The 23406-nt window shown below is 39.2% G+C and overlaps 2 protein-coding genes and 1 pseudogene across 4 annotated transcripts in view; 2 read left to right on the top strand and 1 right to left on the bottom strand.

The window, feature by feature from the left end:
- Positions 1-5490, bottom strand: part of GPT2 (glutamic--pyruvic transaminase 2) — a 60785-nt gene extending 55295 nt beyond the window's left edge. Inside the window, exon 1 of the mRNA XM_084644298.1 lies at positions 5439-5490. The gene's annotated coding sequence lies outside the window, so the exon portion shown is untranslated. The remainder of the gene's footprint in view (positions 1-5438) is intronic.
- Positions 5491-5573: 83 nt separating this feature from the next.
- Positions 5574-23011, top strand: LOC311528855 (UPF0547 protein C16orf87). Of its 2 annotated transcripts, XM_084644303.1 has the most exons (5): positions 5574-5840; positions 10017-10247; positions 15201-15297; positions 17709-17891; positions 22474-23011. In XM_084644303.1, the coding sequence occupies exons 2-5, from the start codon at positions 10227-10229 to the stop codon at positions 22590-22592; spliced, it is 420 nt and encodes a 139-aa protein (XP_084500429.1). In that variant the 5' UTR covers positions 5574-5840; positions 10017-10226; the 3' UTR covers positions 22593-23011. The 2 variants fall into 2 exon arrangements, with proteins under 2 accessions (XP_084500429.1, XP_084500428.1); XM_084644302.1 differs by lacking the exon at positions 10017-10247 and having other exon boundaries at positions 5576-5840.
- On the top strand, positions 7813-9360 carry LOC311529250 (large ribosomal subunit protein eL34 pseudogene; annotated as a pseudogene). Its single transcript has one exon. The product of its transcript is annotated as a large ribosomal subunit protein eL34 pseudogene (transcript).
- Positions 23012-23406: the final 395 nt, after the last annotated feature.

Below are 23406 nucleotides of genomic sequence, written 5' to 3' on the forward strand. Positions count from 1 at the left end.
GCATTTCCACTGATATGCTGAGTACCATTAATTCCTGTTGAAGCCAAAGGGTTCAGTTACGCTTAGTGTCTTTCTGGATGCTGGACTGGGCCCAGGGCTGCTGTCTGAAATGGTGCTAGTATTTGACTTTCAGAGCTTAGATTTGTTTTCTCCGTAGACAGAATCTACGAGACCATGTATTAAACAAATGTAACTCCATTTGAATGTGAAACAGTTGAATATATTAAGGAACACAATCATAAAAAGGGAAGAAAGCCAGAAAGTAATGAAAGCATTTGAAAACCACATGCATTATTCAGAAGGTCTCAGTAATGAATAATTAATTGCCTAAAGAATGAATACCAGCAGCTTTACATGGAGTAAGGGAACCGTTTTTTTGTTTCATTTGTAACAGTATAGTTGAATTGATATTTTTGAACTGTAAACTGAACGTTATCAGCATCCTGTATATCATTCATTAATGCTTTGTTTTGATATAAATGATATTTCAATAGATTTATATTGATTTATGTATTACTTTCATTCTCCAGTAGATAATGTTTCATGCAAAGCAGGACACTACTGTTTTTGTTAAAGACTCTGAAATCTTGTGTGACAAAACAGTTTCCGCTATGTATTCTCTATTCATGTAAATAAAGAAATAAATAATCATCTCTCTTGTAACAGAAGCAGCATAAGACTCCTGGCTCATTGAACCTAATCTTGATTCAGAAACAAAACTCTGAAATTTCTTGTCTGCATAGCATGGATTTGTGCCTTTGGTTACAATCCCAGTTTATAGCAAAGATAAACATGCTTTTCCTTTTATGCAGGTATGGAGAAAGGCCTACGCTAGTAATAACGTGCTACAGGCTGAATCTGAATGCATTGTGAGAACAGTCAATCTCAGAGACCTGGACCCAGATCCTCAAAGACATTTAGGCACCTAACTTCTAGCTGCCTAAATACCTTTGAAAATCTGTGCTTCAGTGTACTCTCAAGGAAGGGAATAACAAGGAATGGGTAGGCAATTCAGTAACTTTATATCAGGACATGAAGCACAGCAGACAGATGTTAGCAAACATGGAAGAGTATGATCTAATAGACCTGAAACCTGGGAATAATCAAAACCATGACTTGATAGTTAATATGGATAGGTAAATTTATTCAGCAATGCGAGAAAGGGAAGAGGTGGAGAAGCCATGGCATCTCTCCAAAACAACTAACAGGCAAGGATAAGAAATGGGTAGTGAATGAGGAGGAAAGACTGAGTAAAACTAGAAGCAATAGGAAAGAATAGAAAACCTCTGATAGGGGTCTCTGTTAACACCAGCAACCATGGACAAAGTGGGCCGTGAAATTAGTGTTACTAATCCCTAAAGGAATGACAGCAACAATGCGGAGATTTCAATTGACCTGACAACCTGTCTGGATCTGAACTGGGTATTTTGGGTATAATGTAAGAGCTTATCACCTAGATTTTCAGCATCAGCATAAAAACTTTGTCTATTCTGTTTTTAAATGTAGATTCAAAACTTCACTATGACCTAGAATAGCTATGGCACACCCTAATCTGTGTTTTAATCCTAGAGATCAGTCAATTCCGGTCCTGGGTACGTTAACATTTAGGGTTTTATAATGTTCTTATGTTATTTTACCTTATACCATACATCTTACAAAATATGAATAGATTCATCAGTTTGTCAGTATTATGTCACTTATCATACCACTCACATATTCAGTTTGACATTGACTTCATTATTGTAGACTGCTTGCAGATTATGATAGATCCCTTGTAAACACTGAAGATACATAAAAAGAAATTACCGGCTGTATGGAACTCTCTCCCTTCCCCTGTGTGGGAGAGGGGTTCAATTGCCTCCATGGCACCATGTGCCCCTCTTCTCTAGATAATATAAAAGGCTCTCCATGATTTCGGGACTGTATTGAGGGAAGGGCTGGAGAGCGAAGGGGTGGGGTGGGGTGGGATGAGGTGAGGTGCTGGGCAGGCTAGTAACAAGTCCAGTCATAGAAGTCATCCCCCATTTCCAGTCCCATATGGCCACCCGGGGGCTATATTATCTTTTTTTAAGAGCCCTCAGGCAGGACATTTGTGCTCAGTCTCTGGCAGTGTGGCTCCACTGGAGTCATGCATTCAAGAAGCAGGGACTGGCATGCTGGGTCAAAAGTGGACATGGACCCACTGTGTTTGGGGGCAGGACAGCAGCTTTCCCTCCCCAAGGGCGGGCAATTTCTTCCCCCAACAGTATATGTGTGAGTGGGAGGAGAGAGAATCTCCCCAAGGGGGTCCCCGCAGATATTTTCCAAAATCCTCCTGTGGACTTTGTTACAGGAGGAGACTATCTGGGCCTGTGTTTCAAATAACTGCTAAGGGTGGGGATAGCCATCTATTTCCTGAGCCATAGTTTGCATTTCATTTTATATCTTCTTTGTACTAACTAGTCAGTATGTGGACTCCCTTAGAATAAACAGGAGAAGGTCACCCAGTAGTAAACTGCTTATGAGAGTGAGTATTATACGTCTTGTATTCAGCGTAGCTCTTCATAGGACATATAGTAAATTTTCACAGTCTGCCTTAAAAAGTAAGCACAGCCATTTTAAGTCTGCACTTAGCAGAAATGCACAATAAAGAATATGTTGCTGACCTACAGTATGTATGTTCTTTTAATTACTTGAGAGTATATGTTCCAATTTTAATTAGTTTCCCTGCCTCCACCTACAAGGGTTATCCTTCCCTTTTTATTAGAATAATTCTTAACTCTTTTCACATTTAAAATGCCTTATAAACATTAATTCATTAATATTCACAACACTCTGAGTATCATCACCATTACAGATAGGTAAACTGAGGCAGGGAGTTTTCAGTAACTTGCCCAAGGCCACAAAGGGCATAAGTGTCATTGCTGGGATCAGAACTCAGGAGACTCACAGTTTTGAGCTCAGAACACAGCTCTCTTCAGCAGAATACCTGCCCTCCGTTATACCTGCTCTCTCCATTTTAGCATTGCGCCTGGCCTGCGCAATGCCCATCTGCTTTCCAAAAAGACAACATGGGCAAAGGAAGATAGAAAGCAGATGGAAGTACCTACAAAGGGTTTTTTAGAACTTGACTGGATCTATGAGCTTCCAGCAGAAGACCATTACGGTTGGTTCTTTTTTGTCTGGAAGTTGTGGTTAACAGTCCAGGGTAGGTGTTTCTTTGTTTTTTCTTCCTACTCCCGTTCCCCCAAGAAAGAAACTCTGAAACCGTTGCCAGCAATTCAACAATTAGGTTTAGTGAATCAACAGGGAGCCTTATAGGATGGTGTACTAGCTTAACTGCACCAGGCACCTGACTCCCTGCACTAGTCTGTGCATAAATGGCAGCAAGGAGATAGGATGGTAGGCCTGTGAACTGTAGGAAGATCTATCCTATGAGGAGTTAACAGAAGCTCTAATCCTTTTCTGTTTGGATTGGTCTGAAGAAAGAACAGTGTCTTTTTAATCTGACCAGTGGAAAAAACAAGCTGCACTGTCCTGGTAAATAATTAAATACCTCACTCCCTGTATTGATTCCTTTCCACCAGGAACTAAATGACTGCATCAAGCCATCTTATCAATGTATTACTTTAACTGAGGAATAAACTAGCAATAACAAAAAAAGATCAGCTTTTAAAAATGTATCCTCCAGTGTGTCCCTATGTTTCTCTGCCTGAAGGAAAACACAGATAAGATTCTTAGTAAGAGCACCTTTATCCTAAGATTTTCTTCAATATCTAGACAACGCAAAGTGAATTAAAGTCCAAAATAGAGATGTAACTCCAAATTTCCTGTGTTGCATTGTGTGCAGAGCCAGCCTTACAATACATGGATTGCCACCCATGTGGAAGCATTGCAGTCCCAGTACAGCTCGGCAGTTCTACTTCAGTAGAACTTAAACAATAATGTTCAACGTGAATTTTCCATGGAGACTTTCCCTCCTCTTTCCTCATTACACCCTTTACAATATATAGAAAAGTCATCCAAGGCTATGGTTAAGGTTGTCAGCACTGTCACTATCACCCTCTTTTTTCTCTCCAGAGATTGAGCTCATCTATAAACACTTTTTTTAGGGGGAAAAATGCCCTTTACAATTCAACAGTTTCAGACTAAGAGCTATTTCTTGACCTAGTTTTCAAATGTGAAAAAAACATTTAAATTATGTTCTCAAATTGTTTTAGAAAGCTTATTCAAAAAGAAATTTGGTCAGCAATAAATTTATATTATGGTATAAACACTTATTCTCTATACTTTCCCCCTCAAAAATACTAATATATAAAAACAATCTACCGGACAATTTTACTGATTTTTTGCTACAGATACCGGGCACAATATTTAGAAAAAAGACTGAAATGGATTAAAAGAAACGATTTTGAATTTGCAAGTGTATAATGTGTGCATAACCCAGGCTGAAGCACTAGGCACCCAAAAATAAAGAAAGAAACATCAAAGTAAAACAGAATAGAGCAAAATAAAAATTCACTTCTCACCCCCAGAGTTTTCTTGTTCTGGATTTCTTGGTACAAAGGACTTGTATAGTCTGTTTTAAAATCTTAAAAAATGTGTTTGTTGTATATAAAAGATTTTAATTCAGTGAGATGTGTATTTAATTCCACTCCTGTTTTACTACCCCTATTCTTCTTATTCATACTTAGCCTATACTTTAATACTGGAAATAAGAGTAAACTTGTCTTTTAATTTCCCTCATATTATGATTGCTGCTAATAGTTATGGGACGGACAGTCAACTGGGAAAGGAAGATGCCTAAAGTGACCATCCTTGAATGACGTGTTACTTGTGTAAGATCGAAATTGAAGGATCGGGGGAGATAACCCTTAGCGCTGAGAGCGTTATAAAAACGAACAGCGCAGTGATTTTCAAAATGTTTTTCTTCTAGTTTCAACCACTTCAGAAAACCATCTTCCTGGAGACCCACTTTCCGACTCCCAATTCCACACCTTCCCTGAAGCAACGACAGGAGCTGCCCGGGCTCCACACAAAAGGAATTTTGCAACGGTACTCGTGAGACAAGATTAAACTCGCGTTAGCGCAATGGGTGTTGCAAGTACGCGATTTCTTTGTTCTCCCTGGTTACAGGCCCTGCTATTTGTCAGCACTGAATTTCTCCTCTTTGCCTACACCCGCAGCCCCAGCGCTCCGTCCTCTCCCGCTGGCTGAGCCGGGGGCAACGGCCGGGAGCCGCGGGCGCTGAGAGAACTGGACGGGCGGCTAAGCGTCCGCCCTTCTCCCCGGCCCCGGAGCGGCCACGCTGCAGCGCCCTGCGCGGAACCACTGTGGCATGGGAATGGGCTGTATCTGAACCCACGGCCGGTTCCGCGGCCCCCGCCCGCGCCCCCCGCCTTCCCTCAGAGCAAGAAGCGTCGCGCGCCGCCGTACCCACTCCCCCCTAGCCCGCTTGCCTGAGACTGCCGTCGGGGCCCGGGCCAATCCCTTGACGGGGCGGGGTCTCGTTAAATCCCGCCCTGCAGCTGCGGCCGTCGGGGGCGTGGCTTGTGACGGCAGGGAGGAGAGTAACGCGGGAGCGCTTGGGCCCGAGAGTTCGCGGCAGTGGGCGCGGGCTCGGGCGCGAGCCGGGTCCTAAGGTCGCGCGGGCGAGAGTGCACTTGCCCGGGCGGCCGCGTGAGGTGTGTGGCGCGCGCCGTGCCGGCAAGCCCCGCTTTCCATCGCGTCCCTTGGGGGTGGGGCGGCCACTTTCCCACCCAGCCGCCGCCGCCGCCGCAGCAGCAGCAAAGAGCATGTCCTCGAGTAGGGCCAAGAAAGTGAAGATGGCCACCAAGTCCTGCCCGGAGTGCGACCAGCAGGTGAGACCTCGGCTGGGCAAGGGGCACCGAGCCTGCCCCCTTCCACCCATTAACTGAGCCTGCCCCGTTCAGCCCCCCTGTAAGGGAGAAGCCCGCGCAGTGCTGCTTTCCTCATCCCAAACCTCTGCAGCGCCCTGCACATGTCCATCAGGGGTTGGCAGGGGAAGAGAGGGACTCACCTTTGCAATCCCCGCTCGCCTCCATTATTTAATAAAACGTCCTTCAGGACAGATGCGTTTATAACTGCAGCACTTTAGGATTTACAAGGTTGTTTTGGGAAGGGGCATGCTGCTACTTTGCTATTTATCTGGAGTGTTGTGCTCCGGAAGCTGAGAAAAGTGCCTCTGAGGAGACCGGAGGAGAGCTGGGGGACACAGAGTGAGGTCGGAGAACAGAGCTTTTAAAAATAACCCAGAACTTTTTTTTTTTTTTTTTGCACTGTGCATCCACTTACAAAATGGGATTCTGTTTGTCTGATGAGGTCCAAGTCACTCAGTATGAAAAAGTTAGTAACACAGTGCAGCTTAGGTGGTAGGAAAAGGGATTCTGATACTCCATGCATCTGATGAAGTGGGTTCTAGCCCACGAAAGCTTACGCCCAAATAAAGTTGTTAGTCTGTAAGGTGCCACAAGGACTCCTTGTTGTTTTCACAAGAACCTGGTTCACCTTTCTTAATGGAAGTCTGATTTATTATTCAGTAATTGCTTCTCACCTCATAATTCATCATCATTCAAGAATCCTATTAAAAGTCTGCTTTGCCCTCTCCTTGCATGGCACAGGGCATGTTCAATGTGCTTATCCTGGCTTACCTCTTATCTAGTTGCATAGAGTTCAGAAGGTCACAGCCCTTTTCCACACTGCTTCCACTTGTCTTAAGACTGGTCGCTTTGTGTGATGTGTTCCACAACAAGGACTTCCTCACTAAATATAATGTTTTTAATGTTCTCTGTTGCTTCTGTCCACTCTCCAGCTCTTGATAGTTAGAGTAGTCATCTCTTGACTTTCTGAGTTAAAACGTTGACTGGGTGTTGAACCTTTGCAAAGTTAATTCAGGAAGTTTGTGGCCCAGATGCATTCAGTTATGAAAAAGTTGAGCTAGCTTCCTGAGTTTAAAATAAACTCACTTCTAAATGGTGCTTAATTCTGAGCCAGTGTTCTAGTGCAATATAGCCTTTGCCTTTCTAGTCTTTATCTGGAATATAATCTGAACGTTTGGAAATATTGATTAGCATTATAGAGTTGTCTTATGCAGAAGGTTTTTGTGAAGAATATATAATTATTTACACTTAAGATATTAGTAACTTTTAAACAATTTATTAACTGTACAAATACAATTTTGCCTTTGGATGATTAATACTCTCAAATGTGTGATACTGATTCAGTAGTTTTCTTTCCCTTTGCTGCAGTTTACCAGTTTGAGACCTTAATCAGAAGGATTTCTAGTGTAGTGTGACTCAAATCTGTAGGGAGTTTTGTGAGCTACTGCTCCACAAGTTGATCATCTCTTACTGGTGTATTGCCCTGGGGATGAATTGTATTGCAACAGCATTAAAAATTACATAGCAAAAATAACCAAATTGGATTATTACCATTTTATTTCTAACTAACTTGTCCTTGCTATTTACTGTTTACATAGTACTAATTTTGAACAATGGAAATGACTAGTCAGTTTCACTCTTTTGTAATCCACTGGCAGAATGGTACAGCACTACAAGAGAATGTTTAAATAAAAATAATTTTTTTTAACTTACTGAAAAATGTTTCTATTTCATATTAGATCCTATAAAACTCTAACCGATTTATTTTTAGGCCTGTATCAGACAGTGTCCTATTTTTATAAAGAAAAATTTTAAATTGTATGACAGTTAACTGTTGATTTGCTTATTCTTGCCTGGCTTCTACTTGCAATAGACTTACATTAGTTTTAAGGCATTTCAGTTCATCCTCAAGTCTTGTTTGGGAGGCTAGGCTTTTTGGGATATGCTTTCATATTTCTATCTTGACTTTAGTAAAGCTTTTGATACTGTCTCGCATGACCTTCTCAAACTAGGGAAATGCAACCTAGATGGAGCTACTATAAGGTGGGTGCAAAACTGGTTGGAAAACAGTTCCCAGAAAGTAGTTATCCGTGGGTCACAGTCATGCTGGAAGGGCATAACAAGTGGGGTCCCGCAGGGATCGGATCTGGGTCTGGTTCTATTCAATGCCTTCATCAGTGATTTAAATAATGGCATAGAGAGTATACTTACAAAGTTTGCGGACGCTACCAAGATGAGAGGAGTTGCAAGTGCTTTGGAAGATAGGATTAAAATTCAAAATGATCTGGACAAATTGGAGAAATGGTCTGAAGTAAATAGGATGAAATTCAATAAGCACAATAAGCAAAGCACTCCATTTAGGAAGTAACAATCAGTTGCACACATACAAAATGGGAAATGATTGCCTAGGAGGGAGTACTGCAGAAAGGGATCTGGGGGTCATAGTGGTCCACAAGCTAAATATGAGTCAGCAGTGTAACACTGTTGCGCCAAAAAAAAAAAAAAAGCAAACATCGTTCTCGGATGCATTAGCAGGATTTTTGTAAGCAAGACAAAAGAAGTAATTCTTCCGCTCTACTCCATGCTGATTAGGCCTCAACTTGAGTATTGTGTCCAGTTCTGGGCGCCACATTTCAGGAAAAATGTGGACAAATTGGAGAAAGTCCACAAAGAGCAACAAAAATGATTAAAGGTCTAGAAAACATCACCTGTGAGGGAAGATTGAAGAAACTGGGTTTGTTTAGTCTGGAAAAGGGAAGACAGAGGGGACATAACAGTTTTCGAGTACATAAAAGGTTCCTACAAGGAGGAGAGAGAAGAATTTTTCTTCTTAACCTCTGAGGATAGGAGAAGAAGCAGTGGTCTTAAACTGAAGCAAGGGAGGTTTAGGTTGGACATTAGGAAAAACTTCCTAATTATCAGGGTGGTTAAGCACTGGAATAAATTGCCCAGGGAGGTTGTGGAATCTCCATCATTGGAGATTTTTAAGAGCAGGTTAGACAAACATCTCTCAGGAATGGGCTAGAATAATACTTAGTCCTGGCACCCGATATAAAAAATGGTTCAGCATCTGACATACCATTGTAGGTTGTCCTACAACACTGCCTCTAAGAAGACCAGGCTGTCCCGGACACCTGTAACAAGTAACAGGATTCTTTACCTTTACACTAAGAAAGTTGGCAAGGCGCCAAAGTCTGCATGTGGTGTGTGTCCAGGAAGACTTTGGGGTGTTCGTGCTGTGCGCCCTTAAGTCCTTATGAGGCTGTCAAAAACACAGAAGCATATTGGAACCGCCATAGGCTCTGCTATGTGTGCTAAATGTGTCTGTGACAGAATCAAACAAGCTTTCCTTATTGAGGAGCGGAAGATTGTTGTGAAAGTGTTGAAGGCACAAGCACAGAGTCAGAAATCTAAGTGAATCTCTTTGTATGGTCTGCCTAATAAATGAAACTTCAACTTTTTAAAAAAAAAAAAGTGTGGGAGACTGGACTAGATGACCTCTCGAGGTCCCCTCCAGTCCTATGATTCTATGGGTCATGAGAAGTGAAATCAGAAAGTAACTGAAATACTTCTCTGATGGATTATATCTACTAAAGGACAACCTATCCTAAATGCTCAATTACTGAGGGACAATCTACACTGATTCCTATATTTGCTTTCTACAACCAACTCTATATAATTTTTCATGAGTGATGTACCTGAATATTTGGAGCATAATAGCTAAACTCTATCGTTAAATTTATTCACCTAAATTTGGGTTACTGCAGATTATATACTTATGACTATGTAAGATTATATATTTTATGACTTTTAAACTAGATTTTGTACTAATCTAAGCACTACACCCAGATGAACAGACACTGTTTCCTTAACCTGTGTATTGTATAATTTTAACATTAGCTTTAATACAAAATTTTAATATGAGCATTGCTTGCAAATATGCTGACATGTTCAATTTGGCATTATATTTTGTTTCTGGGAGAAGCAAGTAACATGCTCAATTGTCATCCTGGGTGATAAAAGAAGAAATTAAAATGAATAAAGGTATTTCAGTGTAAGACTTTTTGCAGTCTAATATTGTTGGGGGCTTATGATGCTATAAGAGCAAGTAATTAATTTGTTTTTGTTTTTTTAAAGGTCCTGCTAATCTAAATTCATTCTGCTTAAAGTAAATGGTATGCATGTCCAAATTGAATTTCTGTGCTAGGCTCTTCCTGCTGCTAGCCTGGAATTACATGCATATGTGCTGTTCCAGCCCAAAGGCTGCTAGTGTGGCCTGATTGTTTCTCAATGCTCCGGAACCCTTGTGCACACAGTAGAAGAAGCTAAATTCTTGCCTTCGCACCAATGGAACCCACAGCTTTATATGTAAGTGGCTAGGTTATATATTCCCCAGAATAGTCACCCATAGCTATCTGTCAGTCCTTCCATAGAGGAAGTTCTCATCTTGGGCAGTCAGTCTGTGCTACCAGTTCTCAACTACTCTCAGAACAGGGGTGTTGAGGTACATGCCCAGAATTCTGTGCTGCCAGTAATGTGTGTGTGGAACTTTTCATGGAAATAGTTTAAATTCAAACTCTCGAGGCGATTTAGTATATTGACTGCATACACCTTAAGTGTAAGAGCTTGCTTAGAACCACTCACCATATGTGGTGTGAAAACAAAATCAAACCCACATAGTTGAGTAAATCAGGGAGCCCAAGGCAAATGGCGTTAATAGGGTGAAACAAAGAACAGATTATTTTTTAATATTTGTTATGCAAATGAATTAAATGAAAATTTGGCATAGAATAGTAGGTAGGGTATGGTCCAGCAAACTCTGACTATTATTGTGGGATAGATTCACTATGTATTATTAGTAAGCATTCACAGAATTTTAACCCATATTTTGCACTTTTATAGCACTTTCCTTTCAAAGATGTTGGAGCCCAGCATTTCTCTGAAAAGCAACTATGTAAAAATTCAACCTGTACTTATATTCAAAATCATCTAGTATCATTTTCCCTTTAAGCTCAACTCCCTGCCTCCCCCCCCCCCAAAAAAAAAGTCCTTTAGGCAGAGATTAAGTCTGAAAAGGTGAATATCAGAGAGATTGGAGTGATCAAAAGCAGAGTAGAATAGAAATCCTGTGCCACCTTAATTAACTTCAGATATCAATCATTCAGCTATATCTAAAAATAAATATATTATTTTGGTTCTTGATATTGCAGCACAGTTATCAGACAATCGGCTTATTAAATGCAAACGCAATCTCTGGTAGGTTAGTCAGATTTTGGGGCGGGCCAAACCTTGTGTACAAAAAGTCTTTCCATTAAAGTTAAATCATCAATCTAAAAATCACACTTGCTCTGAATTTTTTTGCCTATTTCTCTTAATTGTGACACTTAAGATTACTATAATTGAACAATTATAGAAATTATTTTTTAAGTTTTATGCATTTGACAGCATTTTCAGTATGGTCAGTATATCTTCTGTGTAATCAGTTTCCTTTTGTTTGTGTGGGTCTTTTATGCAATAATTTGTGAGAGACATTTTTGTAAAAATGATTGGAAAATTACAAAAATTGGCAGAGGTACTGGTGGTAGAAGCAGCAACTGAAACTACTTAACTCTTTTGAAATTGTTTAGGTTTCAAGTTGTCTATTTTACCACTCTTAGGCAGTATAACCGCTAGATACAATAGAAAAAAATTCTAATTTTCAATAACCATCTGATGCCGCCTTCTCAAAATTTGGTTACATGTGCAAAACAACAATTATAGCCAGCTATATCCTAATACCAAAGACTTGGTGAAAGCAAGTTTTGAGAATTATTTTTTGGGCTGGTGAAATAGTATTGGTTCAGTGGTCTCTAGAAGGATGGTATTCTTGAATACTTTGAATGTACATTTTTTTTAAATTTCATATGAGGTTTCTCCTGATCAAAGTGTGAGGTATAAACAGAAGTGATCAGTTATTAAGTCTAAATTACATGAGGATGATGATGCCTAAGAGTACAGCAAAGGAAACCAACTGCCACTTGGCCTCTAACAAGCTTAGACTAAAAAAGTTATTGTTTAAAAATAGCTATTTATGTAGGCTCTACGAAAAGATCAAATCTTGTGCTCCCTGTACTGGTTCTGCAACATTTGCAGCTATTCCAAGAGATGTGTTCCCCTTTGATGTGGCACATGAACAAGTAAGCAAAACAAGGACTTCCTGAATTTCCCTTTTAAGTTTTAATAGAACTGCCTCACAGTTGTCTGGATGAGATCAGATGTTGCACAATAGAAGAGGATTAAAATTTGTATGAAAATTTATTTGTAAACTTCTGGGACAGCTTTACAAAGAATGCAGCTTTTTAAAACTGTGTGGGTGGGTTAAATTAAAAAAAAACAAAGAAAAGAAAAAGTACCTGCTAGAATTGTGTTTCTTTCAAAGAATAAAAAACTTAAATAATTGCCAGGTTTACTCAGAAAAATATGTGAGTTGTATGTAAAAATAATGCATGCCATTGATTCTGAGGTATTCCTCCATTCCACACTTTTTTAATTTAAAAACATAACCAACTACGTTTTGAATGAGCTGCATGGCTTACTAGTTAAGTGAACTGTTTGTAGAATTGCACTGCATGCTTCAAGTTTGGTAACGAAAAAATGCTTTTCTTAAATGTAAAGGAGTACTTGTGGCACCTTAGAGACTAACCAATTTATTTAGTCTCTAAGGTGCCACAAGTACTCCTTTTCTTTTTGCGAATACAGACTAACACGGCTGTTGTTCTGAAACCTTTCTTAAATGTGACGTCCTTATAAACGTGTGAAGCAAAGCACAGAAAATGTAGCTGTGCTGCAGAAAGCAATAACACAGTTTGTGTGGCCTGTGTAGCAGGAGAATTCTCCTTTGTATGGACCAGCAGTTTGGTTATGGCATTTTGTTCTTCTGTTAGAAGCACACTGAAATTGGTTTCCTGTGCATCAGGTAAAGTATAAACAATAAATACTTTCATTATTGATGGTTTTAAGAAGCAGCAGCGAACCTGAAGAGATTTGTCTCGATGTTTTTGACATGTTCATGTTTTTGTTTTTTTCTTTTGTGTGGTATCCTGCGTTAACACTGTTTTATTTGAACGTTAATTTCTTCCAAATCTTTTTAGTTTCCTCTGTGTTTTTTAGTCCTTTGCATAACTTTGTCTTGATACAGATCTAATCAAAGCAGCACAATGCACTCCTGATTGACTCCTAAAGCCATGATTTGCAACATGTTTAATGTAGATGATGTGCTTTGGTAACTTTTTCTGTTTTTTTAATTGTTGAAGGAAAGAATTTTTGTTAACATTTTTTTAATAAGGAAGGAATACGCTACTGTCCTTGTAGCTGTAAGCATTCTAGAATTTTCCCATATCGTTCTAAATTCTTCCATATTGCAAGTATTCAGCCAGATGGGGTAGTGCTGGGTTTCCTCTACTTACTATGAAACAGCGTGGATAAAAATCAGTGTTTTTAAAAAAAAAAAAAAAATCAGATTTTTTTATGTAAATCCGATTTTTTGATAAAATACTTTTTGAGGAAAAAACCTATCTAAACATAGTTTTAATTAAAATACATTATAGCGCAAAGGTATCTAATCATAGAATAGGGATCATAAATTCTAATACTATAGTACCAGGCAATATAATCATGTAATGTTTAAGAAAAGTTTTGTAAATGAGTTCCAATAGTTCATGGATTAGGGACCCAATTTTATGGGGCTCCAGGGGCTTCTGTATAGATTATTTAGGTTAATCTTTCTATCTACCCAATGGGACTCAGTGCTTAGTCTAGAAGATACCATCAGAGATGCTTAGTTTTGCAGTTCTCAAACTGGATTTGTGTCTCCAGAGATAACATGCTTGTTAACAGAAAAAATGTTTTGAAATAAATAATATATAGAGGTGAGAAATAACAGACCTCAACCCTGTTGTGTCTCTGCAAATTTGTGTACACAGATTCAATCCTCTACCTCTCTCTAAAAGTGCTAAATTTCAAAGTTCAATGAATAGAAGATTGTTGGGGGCGGAATAGATCTGGACAAGGAGAAGATAAATGTGAGAAGGGAGGGACAGGCAGTAGAAACAAAAGTGAAACTGTTTGAACAGCATATTCCAGAAGTCTTGAGGTCTTTCTGAGTGTAGTCTTCATATGATTTGAGATCTACCATACCATTCTCTCTCTAGAAGGGTAAACCTATAATGGCAGCAGGCCGTAAAAGAGACCCAGTTTGGGAATAAGAACCATTCAAGAAATATATGTTTGCTGATGATCTTTTAAAAAAAGTCACACCAGTGAACTGGTGGAAGTCACTTAAGCAGTGGATTCAGAGACGGTTGAAGTGATGATCTCACATTTAACAGCAGTAGTGTCTTCTGCCAGTGTACAAAGAGAGAATATTTTCTTCCTTTGGACTAATTCATTCATTCCAAATTGAGAAATCATTTGGGACCTGAAAAAGCAGGAAAGCTCGTTTTTCTTTTCCAGATTATGACCAAACAGAAAAATGAAGGTGAAGACAACTGAGTTAGCTGCGGAAGCCAATATTTTACGTTTTTCATGTTGACCTGGCTTACATAGTCAATTTAATTTTTTTAATATTTCCTTTAACTCTTTTAGTTAAAAACAATTTTAACAAATACAAACCTGATTTTAAAAAACTTGAATGTTTAACTAAATTCAAACATTCATATGCTTGGTTTGTTAAAATATTATATGTTTGCTGTGGAAGAAAAAAATTCAGAATACATAATGTTGTTTTAGTTAAATGAAACAATTTAAATGTCTGTCTGGTGATGTTCTCCTCCTAATACAGCATGGCAAGAAAATCCTCCAAATATTAATGTTTAACCTGTTGAATAGTTCACCTCCCAATGACTTCATAAATATCTGCTTCAGTTACCTTTGGTAAATGAAATAACCAAACAATCATTCATTTTCTGATATTGCTGTAAAACTAATCTGAAAAGTTTTCAAAATAAATCACTTTAAAAATGTATAGTGTGTACCTTCTACAAATGAAACCACATCTATCTCTGAGTTGTGAAGAATATGTATTAAAGTTATAACTACCAACAAGAATGCACTTTTATGTAGAAATCCATTATTAAATCAAGTCTTCCTGACTAGTGATTTAAATCAAATCCACCCTGTTATGAAACTTTATGAAATGCACAATAACACGGAATACTGTTTGGGGTATAAACAAAATGTGAAGAATATCTTGGAGGTCACATGTGCCTTGTATTTGGGATTTTTTTTCTTAACGGAGGAACTCTTGTGATATTTCAAAACCTTATTTTCCCCACTTTCTTTCAGGTTCCTGTTGCATGCAAATCGTGCCCTTGTGGCTACATATTTATTAGTCGAAAGCTCTTGCATGCCAAACGTGCTGAGAAATCACCACCCACTGCAGGTAAACCTTACTGAGGGGCTTTCCCTTTCATATTTCTGCTTTGGAAAAAAAAAAAACAATGAAGAGCGTATGGCCTCCTATATTATAAACTTGGACTTTTGTCCGTTCTTCTTTCCTTTACACTGGGGCAAGGCAGACTTTGAATATAAGTTAATCTTTCACAAACTGTGAAAGACAAAAGGTGGTGTTTTTGCAGCCTTCCTTCCTGTGTACGGGTGGTAGTGACATTTTATTCATTAAAAAGAAAAGGAGTACTTGTGGCACCTTAGAGACTAACCAATTTATTTGAGCATAAGCTTTCGTGAGCTACAGCTCACCAGTTTATTTGAGCATAAGCTTTCGTGAGCTACAGCTCACTTCATCCGATGAAGTGAGCTGTAGCTCACGAAAGCTTATGCTCAAATAAATTGGTTAGTCTCTAAGGTGCCACAAGTCCTCCTTTTCTTTTTGCGAATACAGACTAACACGGCTGCTACTCTGAAACGTGCCATTTTATTCATTGTTTATCTGTTAGCTGCTTACTTATTCACCATGCAAATATACTCCCTACGGAAAGCTTTCTGTTAATCCTACTTAGAAGATAAATGTCTAGAGAAGCCAGATTTCATAGCACTCGATGACCGAAGTTGTTTTATTCAAAAGTAAATTCCTATTTTTGTTTTTAATGAGCTGCATTGAATTTATTAACTCAGTCCTGAAATAGCAGAATGTCATTTAATGCTTTGTATAACAAATGTATTTTGGAAGCTCTTAAACTAAAAGCTACTTAAGATGTTATTTTTAAAGTATGCAGTAAAATAAAAAAATATATTTTCCCGAATTCGAGGTTTTCTGTTGATGTATATGCAAAGGAATCAGTTGGATGTGCGTTCTAGCATGATTCATGTTCTCCTTTATGTTCTTTATTAATGGTTTGTCTACCACTAATAGGACATTAGAATAAATCCCCTTCAGGAAAGATCCCCAAAGAATCTGATTTAGAATTGTAGAAGTTCTTCACTTACAAGGTTTACATGATCAGATTAGAGAGTTTTTTTAATTTAATCTGAAGAGAAAATGTTCCAATTGTGAGCTTTAGGAAAATATAAAGTGGTGATGTCAGACATGTTGATTCTTGCAAGCTGGAGGCAGTGTGGGAATGACTGTGGAACTTGTTTTGGAAGGTGTGATTGGTGTTTTTTCCATTGTTTAGCTAGTGGTTGATAAATGAAACTAGTTACCAACCCAATTAGATACGTTAAAGGGTTTATTATGATTATGCAAGGCTCTTGTGTAATTACAGTGGGAAAGTGAATATATCTGGCTCTCCTGTCTAATATATTCACAAGCTATGTCCTGCCATCTAGTTGTGGCATATGTCTAGTCTACAGTAAATTGGGAGGTGGGACGAAAGGAAAGTAGTAGAATGACATCCAACAGGTAAATACCAAAAGCTCTCGGGTGCAAAATTTGGAAGTTTTTTCCCAAAACTAGCATGTGAAAAGTGTGAAGGCAGCTTGATTAAGGCTGTGTACACACTACAGCTTAAGTCGGTGTAAGTTCTGTTGCTAAGAGGTGTGAATAAGCCACCCCCATGAGTGACGTAAGTTACACTGACCTAAGCACCGGTGTGGACAGCGCTATGTTGGCGGGAGAGCTTCTCCCGCCAACATAGTTACCGCCACTCACGGAGGCTGGAGTAGTTAAGTTGACAGGAGAGCTCTCTCCCATCTGCTGAGAGCGTCTGCACTGGAAGTGCCGCTGTAAGCTCTGAAGTGTAGCCATAGCCCGTGTCTGTACAGCCCCTAACACAATGGGTCCTGATGGTAGTTGGAGCCTCTAGGTGCTGCTGTCGTACATACTGAGTGTACAGTTGAATTGGTGTCTTATGTTGAATTGTATAATATGAGAATGGTTTCAGGAGTGATGGCAAAACAAGACAAAAAATGAAGATTTAGTGTTTGCCTCTTTATCCATTTCTTAATAGTAATTGGGAACACCTGGAATGAAAGCAGTGACTTTCAGTACATCAGAAGTGATACATCAGGAACATTTTAAAATTGTGATCTGTGCAGTTAGTTTCACTGACTTAAGAACTAAGCATTTCCTATGCACTGTATTGCTAATAGATGATCCTTATTTATTGCAAAATGCTACATAAATGTCGTCATAATTAAGACTCGATCTTTGTGATGAAAAAAAAAAAAGGGGTATGTCTGTGCCTTTGCCTAGAACAACTTTTTCAACTCTCAGCTCAGCGGATGGTGTGCAGATGCAGTCAAGTGTTGTGAACTGCTTGAGAGGTTACTACTGTGCAGGCAACTAATCATTCTTGTTAAGAGACCTAAGGGAAGAGGTGGGGTGGGGAAAGTGCTGAAACTGAATAACAACAAAGACATAAAAGCAAACATTTTCTTTATTCATTTATACAGAAAACAAGAGTGAGGCCAAAAGGAGACGAACAGAGAGAGTTAAGCGAGAGAAGATAAATTCTGCAGTAAATAAAGACTTAGAAAACAGAAAAAGGTCCAGATCTAACAGCCATTCAGATCATAGCAGACGGGGACGAGGAAGACCTAAGAGTGCCTCAGCCAAAAAGTGTGAGGAAGAAAGAGGTATGAGAATTAGAAAACCTATTTGGGGAAAGTTATTTTTGGTTTTGGGGTTTTTTTTTAATGGCATGCTGTCATTAATCCAACTGGCGACCTGTTTTAGGCTTTGTCTACACTGCATTTTCATTGTTAAAACTTTTGTTACTCAGAGGTGTGAAAAAAAACCGACCCCGCACGACAAAAGCTTTAACAACTAAAAGCTTTGGTATGGACAGTGCTTCGGCAGCAAGAGATGCTCTCCTGGTTTCAAAGCTACTGCCCCTCTCTTGGGGTGGTTTTATTTTGTCGCTGGGAGCAACAAAGAGTGGCTACACTGCTCACCTTACAATGGCGTGGCTGCAGTTGCACAGCCATGCCGTTATCAGATGTGCAGTGTAGACATAGCCTTAGTTAAATAGTGGAGTCTCTGAAACTTGAAGTCTTTAAATCATGATTTGAGGACTTCAGTAACTCAATTGGGGTTGGGATCTAATACAGGAGTGGGTGGGTGGGGTTCTGTGGCCTGCTGCAATGTGCAGCAGGTCAAACTAGATGATCGTGATAGTCCCTTGTGACCTTAACGTCTATGAGAAGGAAGAAAAAATGTCTCATGCTGTAGTGACTTGTTAGTTTTCCTATCCAGACCAACACTTGGGTAATGTTATTTATGGCAAGGCTAACTCATTTCCTTCAGAGAAGCAAGAACTGTTGCAAACATCTGCTTCTGATAAGATCCAGTGGTCCTTCATAGGCTTCTAGGCTTAAGCAGATTGTCTGCAGGGGTCAGAGAGGATTTCCTTCTTCCTGCTGTCTCCATGATGAACCTTTACACAGCTGACCACATGGATTCATTTTTCTCTGAAGCAGCCAGTGTAAGTCACTGCTAGAAGTAAGATACTGGGCTATGTCGGAGATTCACACTCTCCTTAATAATGAGAGTGTATGTTAAGTATCTCACAACTAGTTCTCTTCAGATGCTCTTGGTTCACATGGTACTTCAGACAAGATAGGGATGCTCCAAATGAAGGTGCCAAAGGAATTGGTGTTACGATTTTATAGTTTTCTTGCGTTTGAGGAAAACACATTCCAACTCCTTATTCGCTGCAGTCACAAACTAGGGTGCTCTGATTAATTGTCAAAGAAAATAATACAGTCAGGATTGGTAAGGAGCAATTGGACAGAAATAGCAAGAGCTTCTTGACAAACTTATGACCTGTCTTATATTATATTTCTGGTAATAATAGTAATAGAGGGTGGGGGTTTTCAAAAGTGGTCACTTGGGAGCACAAGTCCTGTTGTCTTCTAATGAAATTAATGCTCCTAAGTAACTTATGCAGCTTTGAAAAAACCACCCTCAATTTATCTTGTTGGATCTGTCCCGGTCTCGATGCTTAACAACACTGTAAGACATCAAATATGCACATCTCTAAGTACTTCTCAGCCCTTTACTGTGCAGCTTTGTGGCTGTGCCTCTTGGAACTGCTGGTACCAAGAGCCTGTTGGCGTTTCATTTACCTTTTATTTTTAGAGGATTTCAATTGGGCCATAAACACTTCATCCCAAAGCTTGGCGTACAAATATGAGGATTTGTGAAGAAAGAGCAAGTTTCCCCTTACATGTTTTAGAACATCCAGAACTTTCATTTAACATTACTGGAGTGTAAAAAGCACTCTTGGAAGCTTACCATGCTGGGGCTGTTCTTCTGTGCTGTTGTAACTTCAAAATCTTATGTCATCTGTGGGGGAAAAAAGTGGATATTAGTCCATATTATGCAATAGGCCCTTTTAGGTCTTTTGAAACTTAAATATTTTGTCTTCACTGTAAAAACAAAAGAACTTTTTCCATAGTGATTTCACTAGAGTTTTTTTGTTGTTTTTTTTTTTAAATTCCTTATCCAAAACTCACTGGAATTTTGGTTCTAGAAATGACAGGGCCATTTATTGTGTTTGAGGAGAACACATTGCTAGACCCTGCAAAGAGTGTGTGTGGCTGTTTCTTTTATATGTATTTCTTGAGCATTTAAAAAATCTTTTCTGATTGCTGCTGAGGTGGTGTGCTAGGCCCTACACAGTTTTGACCCTTCACTATAAGATCACTGTTAGCTAGGATAGAGTTCTCTTTATTTTGGTGTGCTGAAATTTTGATGTGTGTAATTTTCCATTTTGGCAGCAAAGGATTTCTTCTCATTTCTGGTGTCTTACAAAAATAGTTGTGCATACCTGCAGAGAAGTCTCAAGTGTGAATAATAGAGAACTGAGTCAGACTGTCTTCAGATGAGGAAGGTTTTAATAGGATATCAGATTGTTTTTTCTAAATCAGAGGCTGTACGTAGCAGGTAGGAAAAGGTCAACCAACTATAAAATGTTCAATAGTTGCTGGTGAGAAGGATGAAACTGTAGTAAGAATGGCTATAACTTACAAGTTCTACATTGATGATTGGTACTGCTTCATAGTAGAATCATCTGGCAATGTTTTTCACTATGTTCTTCAAAATTGTATTTCCATTGGAATAGCTATTCATTTGAAAACATCTTGGAAAAAATGTTCACTTGGTTAAGAAGCCTGTAAATAAATGAGAGTAATTTTGTAAAATTAATTTTACAATCATTTGAATTCCAAGTGAATGTTCATGGTGAAAAGGAGGTACTTCAAATACATTTTATTTTGAATACATTGAATCTCCTGCCATGCTTAGCAAAAAGGAGTTGGAGGAAACTCAGAAACCCTTCTTTGAAGATGTTAACAATTTTGGATGGCTGAGCTTGTTTGGGTTAGAGTAGTGTGAAACAGGAAAAAAGATGACTGCAAGCTAGAAGTATTTCATACAGAATAATTAGCACTTACAATGCTTTCTTCTGGAACAAAAAGAAAAGGAGTACTTGTGGCACCTTAGAGACGAACAGATTTATTTGAGCATAAGCTTTCGTGAGCTACAGCTCACTTCATCGGAAGTGAAAGCTTATGCTCAAATAAATTTGTTAGGTTTCAGAGTAGCAGCCAGTTAGTCTGTATTTGCAAAAAGAAAAGGAGTATTTGTGGCACCTTAGAGACTAACAAATTTATTTGAGCATAAGCTTTCGTGAGCTACAGCTCACTTCACTCTGGTTCTTAGTTCCTGACTTCAAGCTGAATGCAGCAGATGGTACTGCATCTCACCTCACCAGGGATCCAGCTACAGTGACTTGTATTCCCAAAATTGAATGTGTTTTGAATGCTAGTACTTAACTAAAACAACCTTCTTATAGCTTTGCATTAGAACATCTGTGCTGGCTTTTGATATTCCAAGTACCTCACTAAGCAAGCTGCTGTGTAGTGAAACGTGGGAAGCATAGTTGTGTAGGTGCTTTGAGGTTGCTAAATAGCTTTCAACAGACTTTAATGTTGAGCCATTGAGTGGGGAGAAAAGACCTTAAATCAGCAAATGGTCCCAGACTGAAATCTAAATACTGAGTGTGTCTGGACACCATTATATACTTACAGGGACACTGATAGGTTAAAATAAGCCAAACTTTAAGCCCATGCGGTGGTGATCCCCCTTAGCTGTGAGCCCCATTCCCAGTCCTCTGGAAAGACCCAGGTGAGGGAGTGCTTTGAGGGGGTGAAGATAGGGGATCTGTGCAGATTCCCTCATGGAGTGCTAGACTACCCAAGTATGCTCTCCTTCCTGCAATGCATGTTAGCCCCTGCTCAGCCTCACTTAGCCCTTTCTGGCTAGTTGACAAAAAGAAGCTGACGAAAGAGCTTCTGTAATGCTGGGCAGTTATCAGGGAGGAGCTCGGGATAGACTGGGTGGGTGGAGTGCTGAATTAAAAGAGGTGGCTGTGACAAAGCTTCGTTTTATGGACCTTATGTGTGCCACAGGAGAGCCTTGCAAGGTTGGAGTGCTGCAGCAGGTGAGCTCCTTGATGGCTCACTCTTGCACTTAAGTGACCCACCTGCAGCCCCCTCCACTCTCAGTTGGCTTGTCTGGATGGAGCAGGCTCCCTGGGGTATTAACATGTCCCATGTCAGGAAAAGGCTAGTGTTCCTGAAGTACTAGAAATCTGAAACCCCTAATGGGGCTTTGAGTCATGAGTTCTGGGTTCTTCTCTTGGCTCTGCCACTAATCTGCTCAGTGATCTTGGACAATTTACTTAACCTTTCAGAATCTCACTCTCCTACCTATACTATAGGGAAAGGACTACCCTACTTCTTACAGGTGTTGAAACCTTCATTTTGTAATACATCATTTATGTCCTCTCAGAAAGGTGCTCTTTAAATGTAACATGTAGAGAGTTGTCTTTCACCTGGAGGAAGAAGCATTAGGCAGCATTAACTACTCTCTCATTTGTGTGTTAGGAATCATTCATATGATGTTAGGCTGAGTCATCTTTTCTTGTCACTGAAGAATAGGCATTTGTGTCATATATTTTCAGACTGTTGATTCAGTGACTTCTTTTCCCTGACGGGAGCTGCTTATCTTTAATACCACTTTTCAATACTAATATTGAATGTTGTCCCATATAACAGTAATTTAGTATCTGTGTAATTTATATACAAACTTCTGATACAGGAGCTGGAGAAAAGCTTTTGTTTCATAGTGACTTTTCTTCTTCTTCTTCTACAGAGAAACAAGAAAAAGAAGTTGACATGTATGCTAACCTTTCAGATGAAAAGGCTTTCGTGTTTTCAGTGGCCTTGGCGGAAATAAACAGAAAAATTATCAATCAAAGACTTATTCTCTAACTCACCACATACAACTGACTTTGTTGTATGCAGTGTGGCTAGCATATTTTCAAGGTGTCATGGACTCCCAGGAGGCATATTGTCTTCATCAACCAGGACCATAGCTTTTCCCTGTTAAAACTGTGCTGCTGTTTTGGAGCTCACAGACTTTTGTGTGCTACACATCAGCAAGAAGCGACGTTGTCAACATTTGAGTTCTTTATGCTTTGGAGACTAATGCTCGATGAATGCACAGAGAGAATGCACCATTTCCAGAGCACTTCGTTAGATTTGCTGCCCAGAAATGCAATATTTTAAATACTTTCTGAAAGAATGATTTTCTTTTAGAACTAAATATATTTCAGATTTTTCAACTATATTACAGTTTACATATGTATAGTTCATCTAACCTTTTAATAAATTGATATTCTGATATTTTATTGAACTGGAAATTAAGTACATTTGTAACAGGACTTATTTAAGGTGTCTTGACCTTATTTTCCTTTTAATTTAAGAACGGTTATTCATTTTGAAGATGGTTGTGATCAGTATTTTGATCAGTGGTTCTGGTTCTTCATTTTATAGACGTGATATAGTGGGGATAAGCATGGAAGCAAAGCAGTTCCTTTTTTAGGATCACCTTGCGTGGTGACTCATGTTCCATGGGAACTCTTCTTAGTACGGAGTTCGCTTTATATAGTATTCTCTTTTTATCCCAGATATGCCTTTCTGAGCCAGACTCCTTAAATTTAGCAGAGTCAAACAGCTGAAGTCCTAAAGTAACCATTTTGCACCTGGTAGCTGCCAGCTGCATCTCCTTCAGTTAGTAATGATC

This window comes from Lepidochelys olivacea (genome assembly GCF_965140295.1).
Source record: "Lepidochelys olivacea isolate rLepOli2 genome assembly, chromosome: 12".
NCBI lineage: Eukaryota > Metazoa > Chordata > Testudines > Cheloniidae > Lepidochelys > Lepidochelys olivacea.

Coding starts and splice junctions, on each gene's coding strand:
- LOC311528855 (XM_084644302.1), top strand. CDS start 5,775: ATGTCCTCGAGTAGGGCCAAGAAAGTGAAGATGGCCACCAAGTCCTGC. Junction 15,298..17,708: donor GAAATCACCACCCACTGCAG/GTAAACCTTACT, acceptor TCATTTATACAG/AAAACAAGAGTGAGGCCAAA. Junction 17,892..22,473: donor AAAGTGTGAGGAAGAAAGAG/GTATGAGAATTA, acceptor CTTCTTCTACAG/AGAAACAAGAAAAAGAAGTT.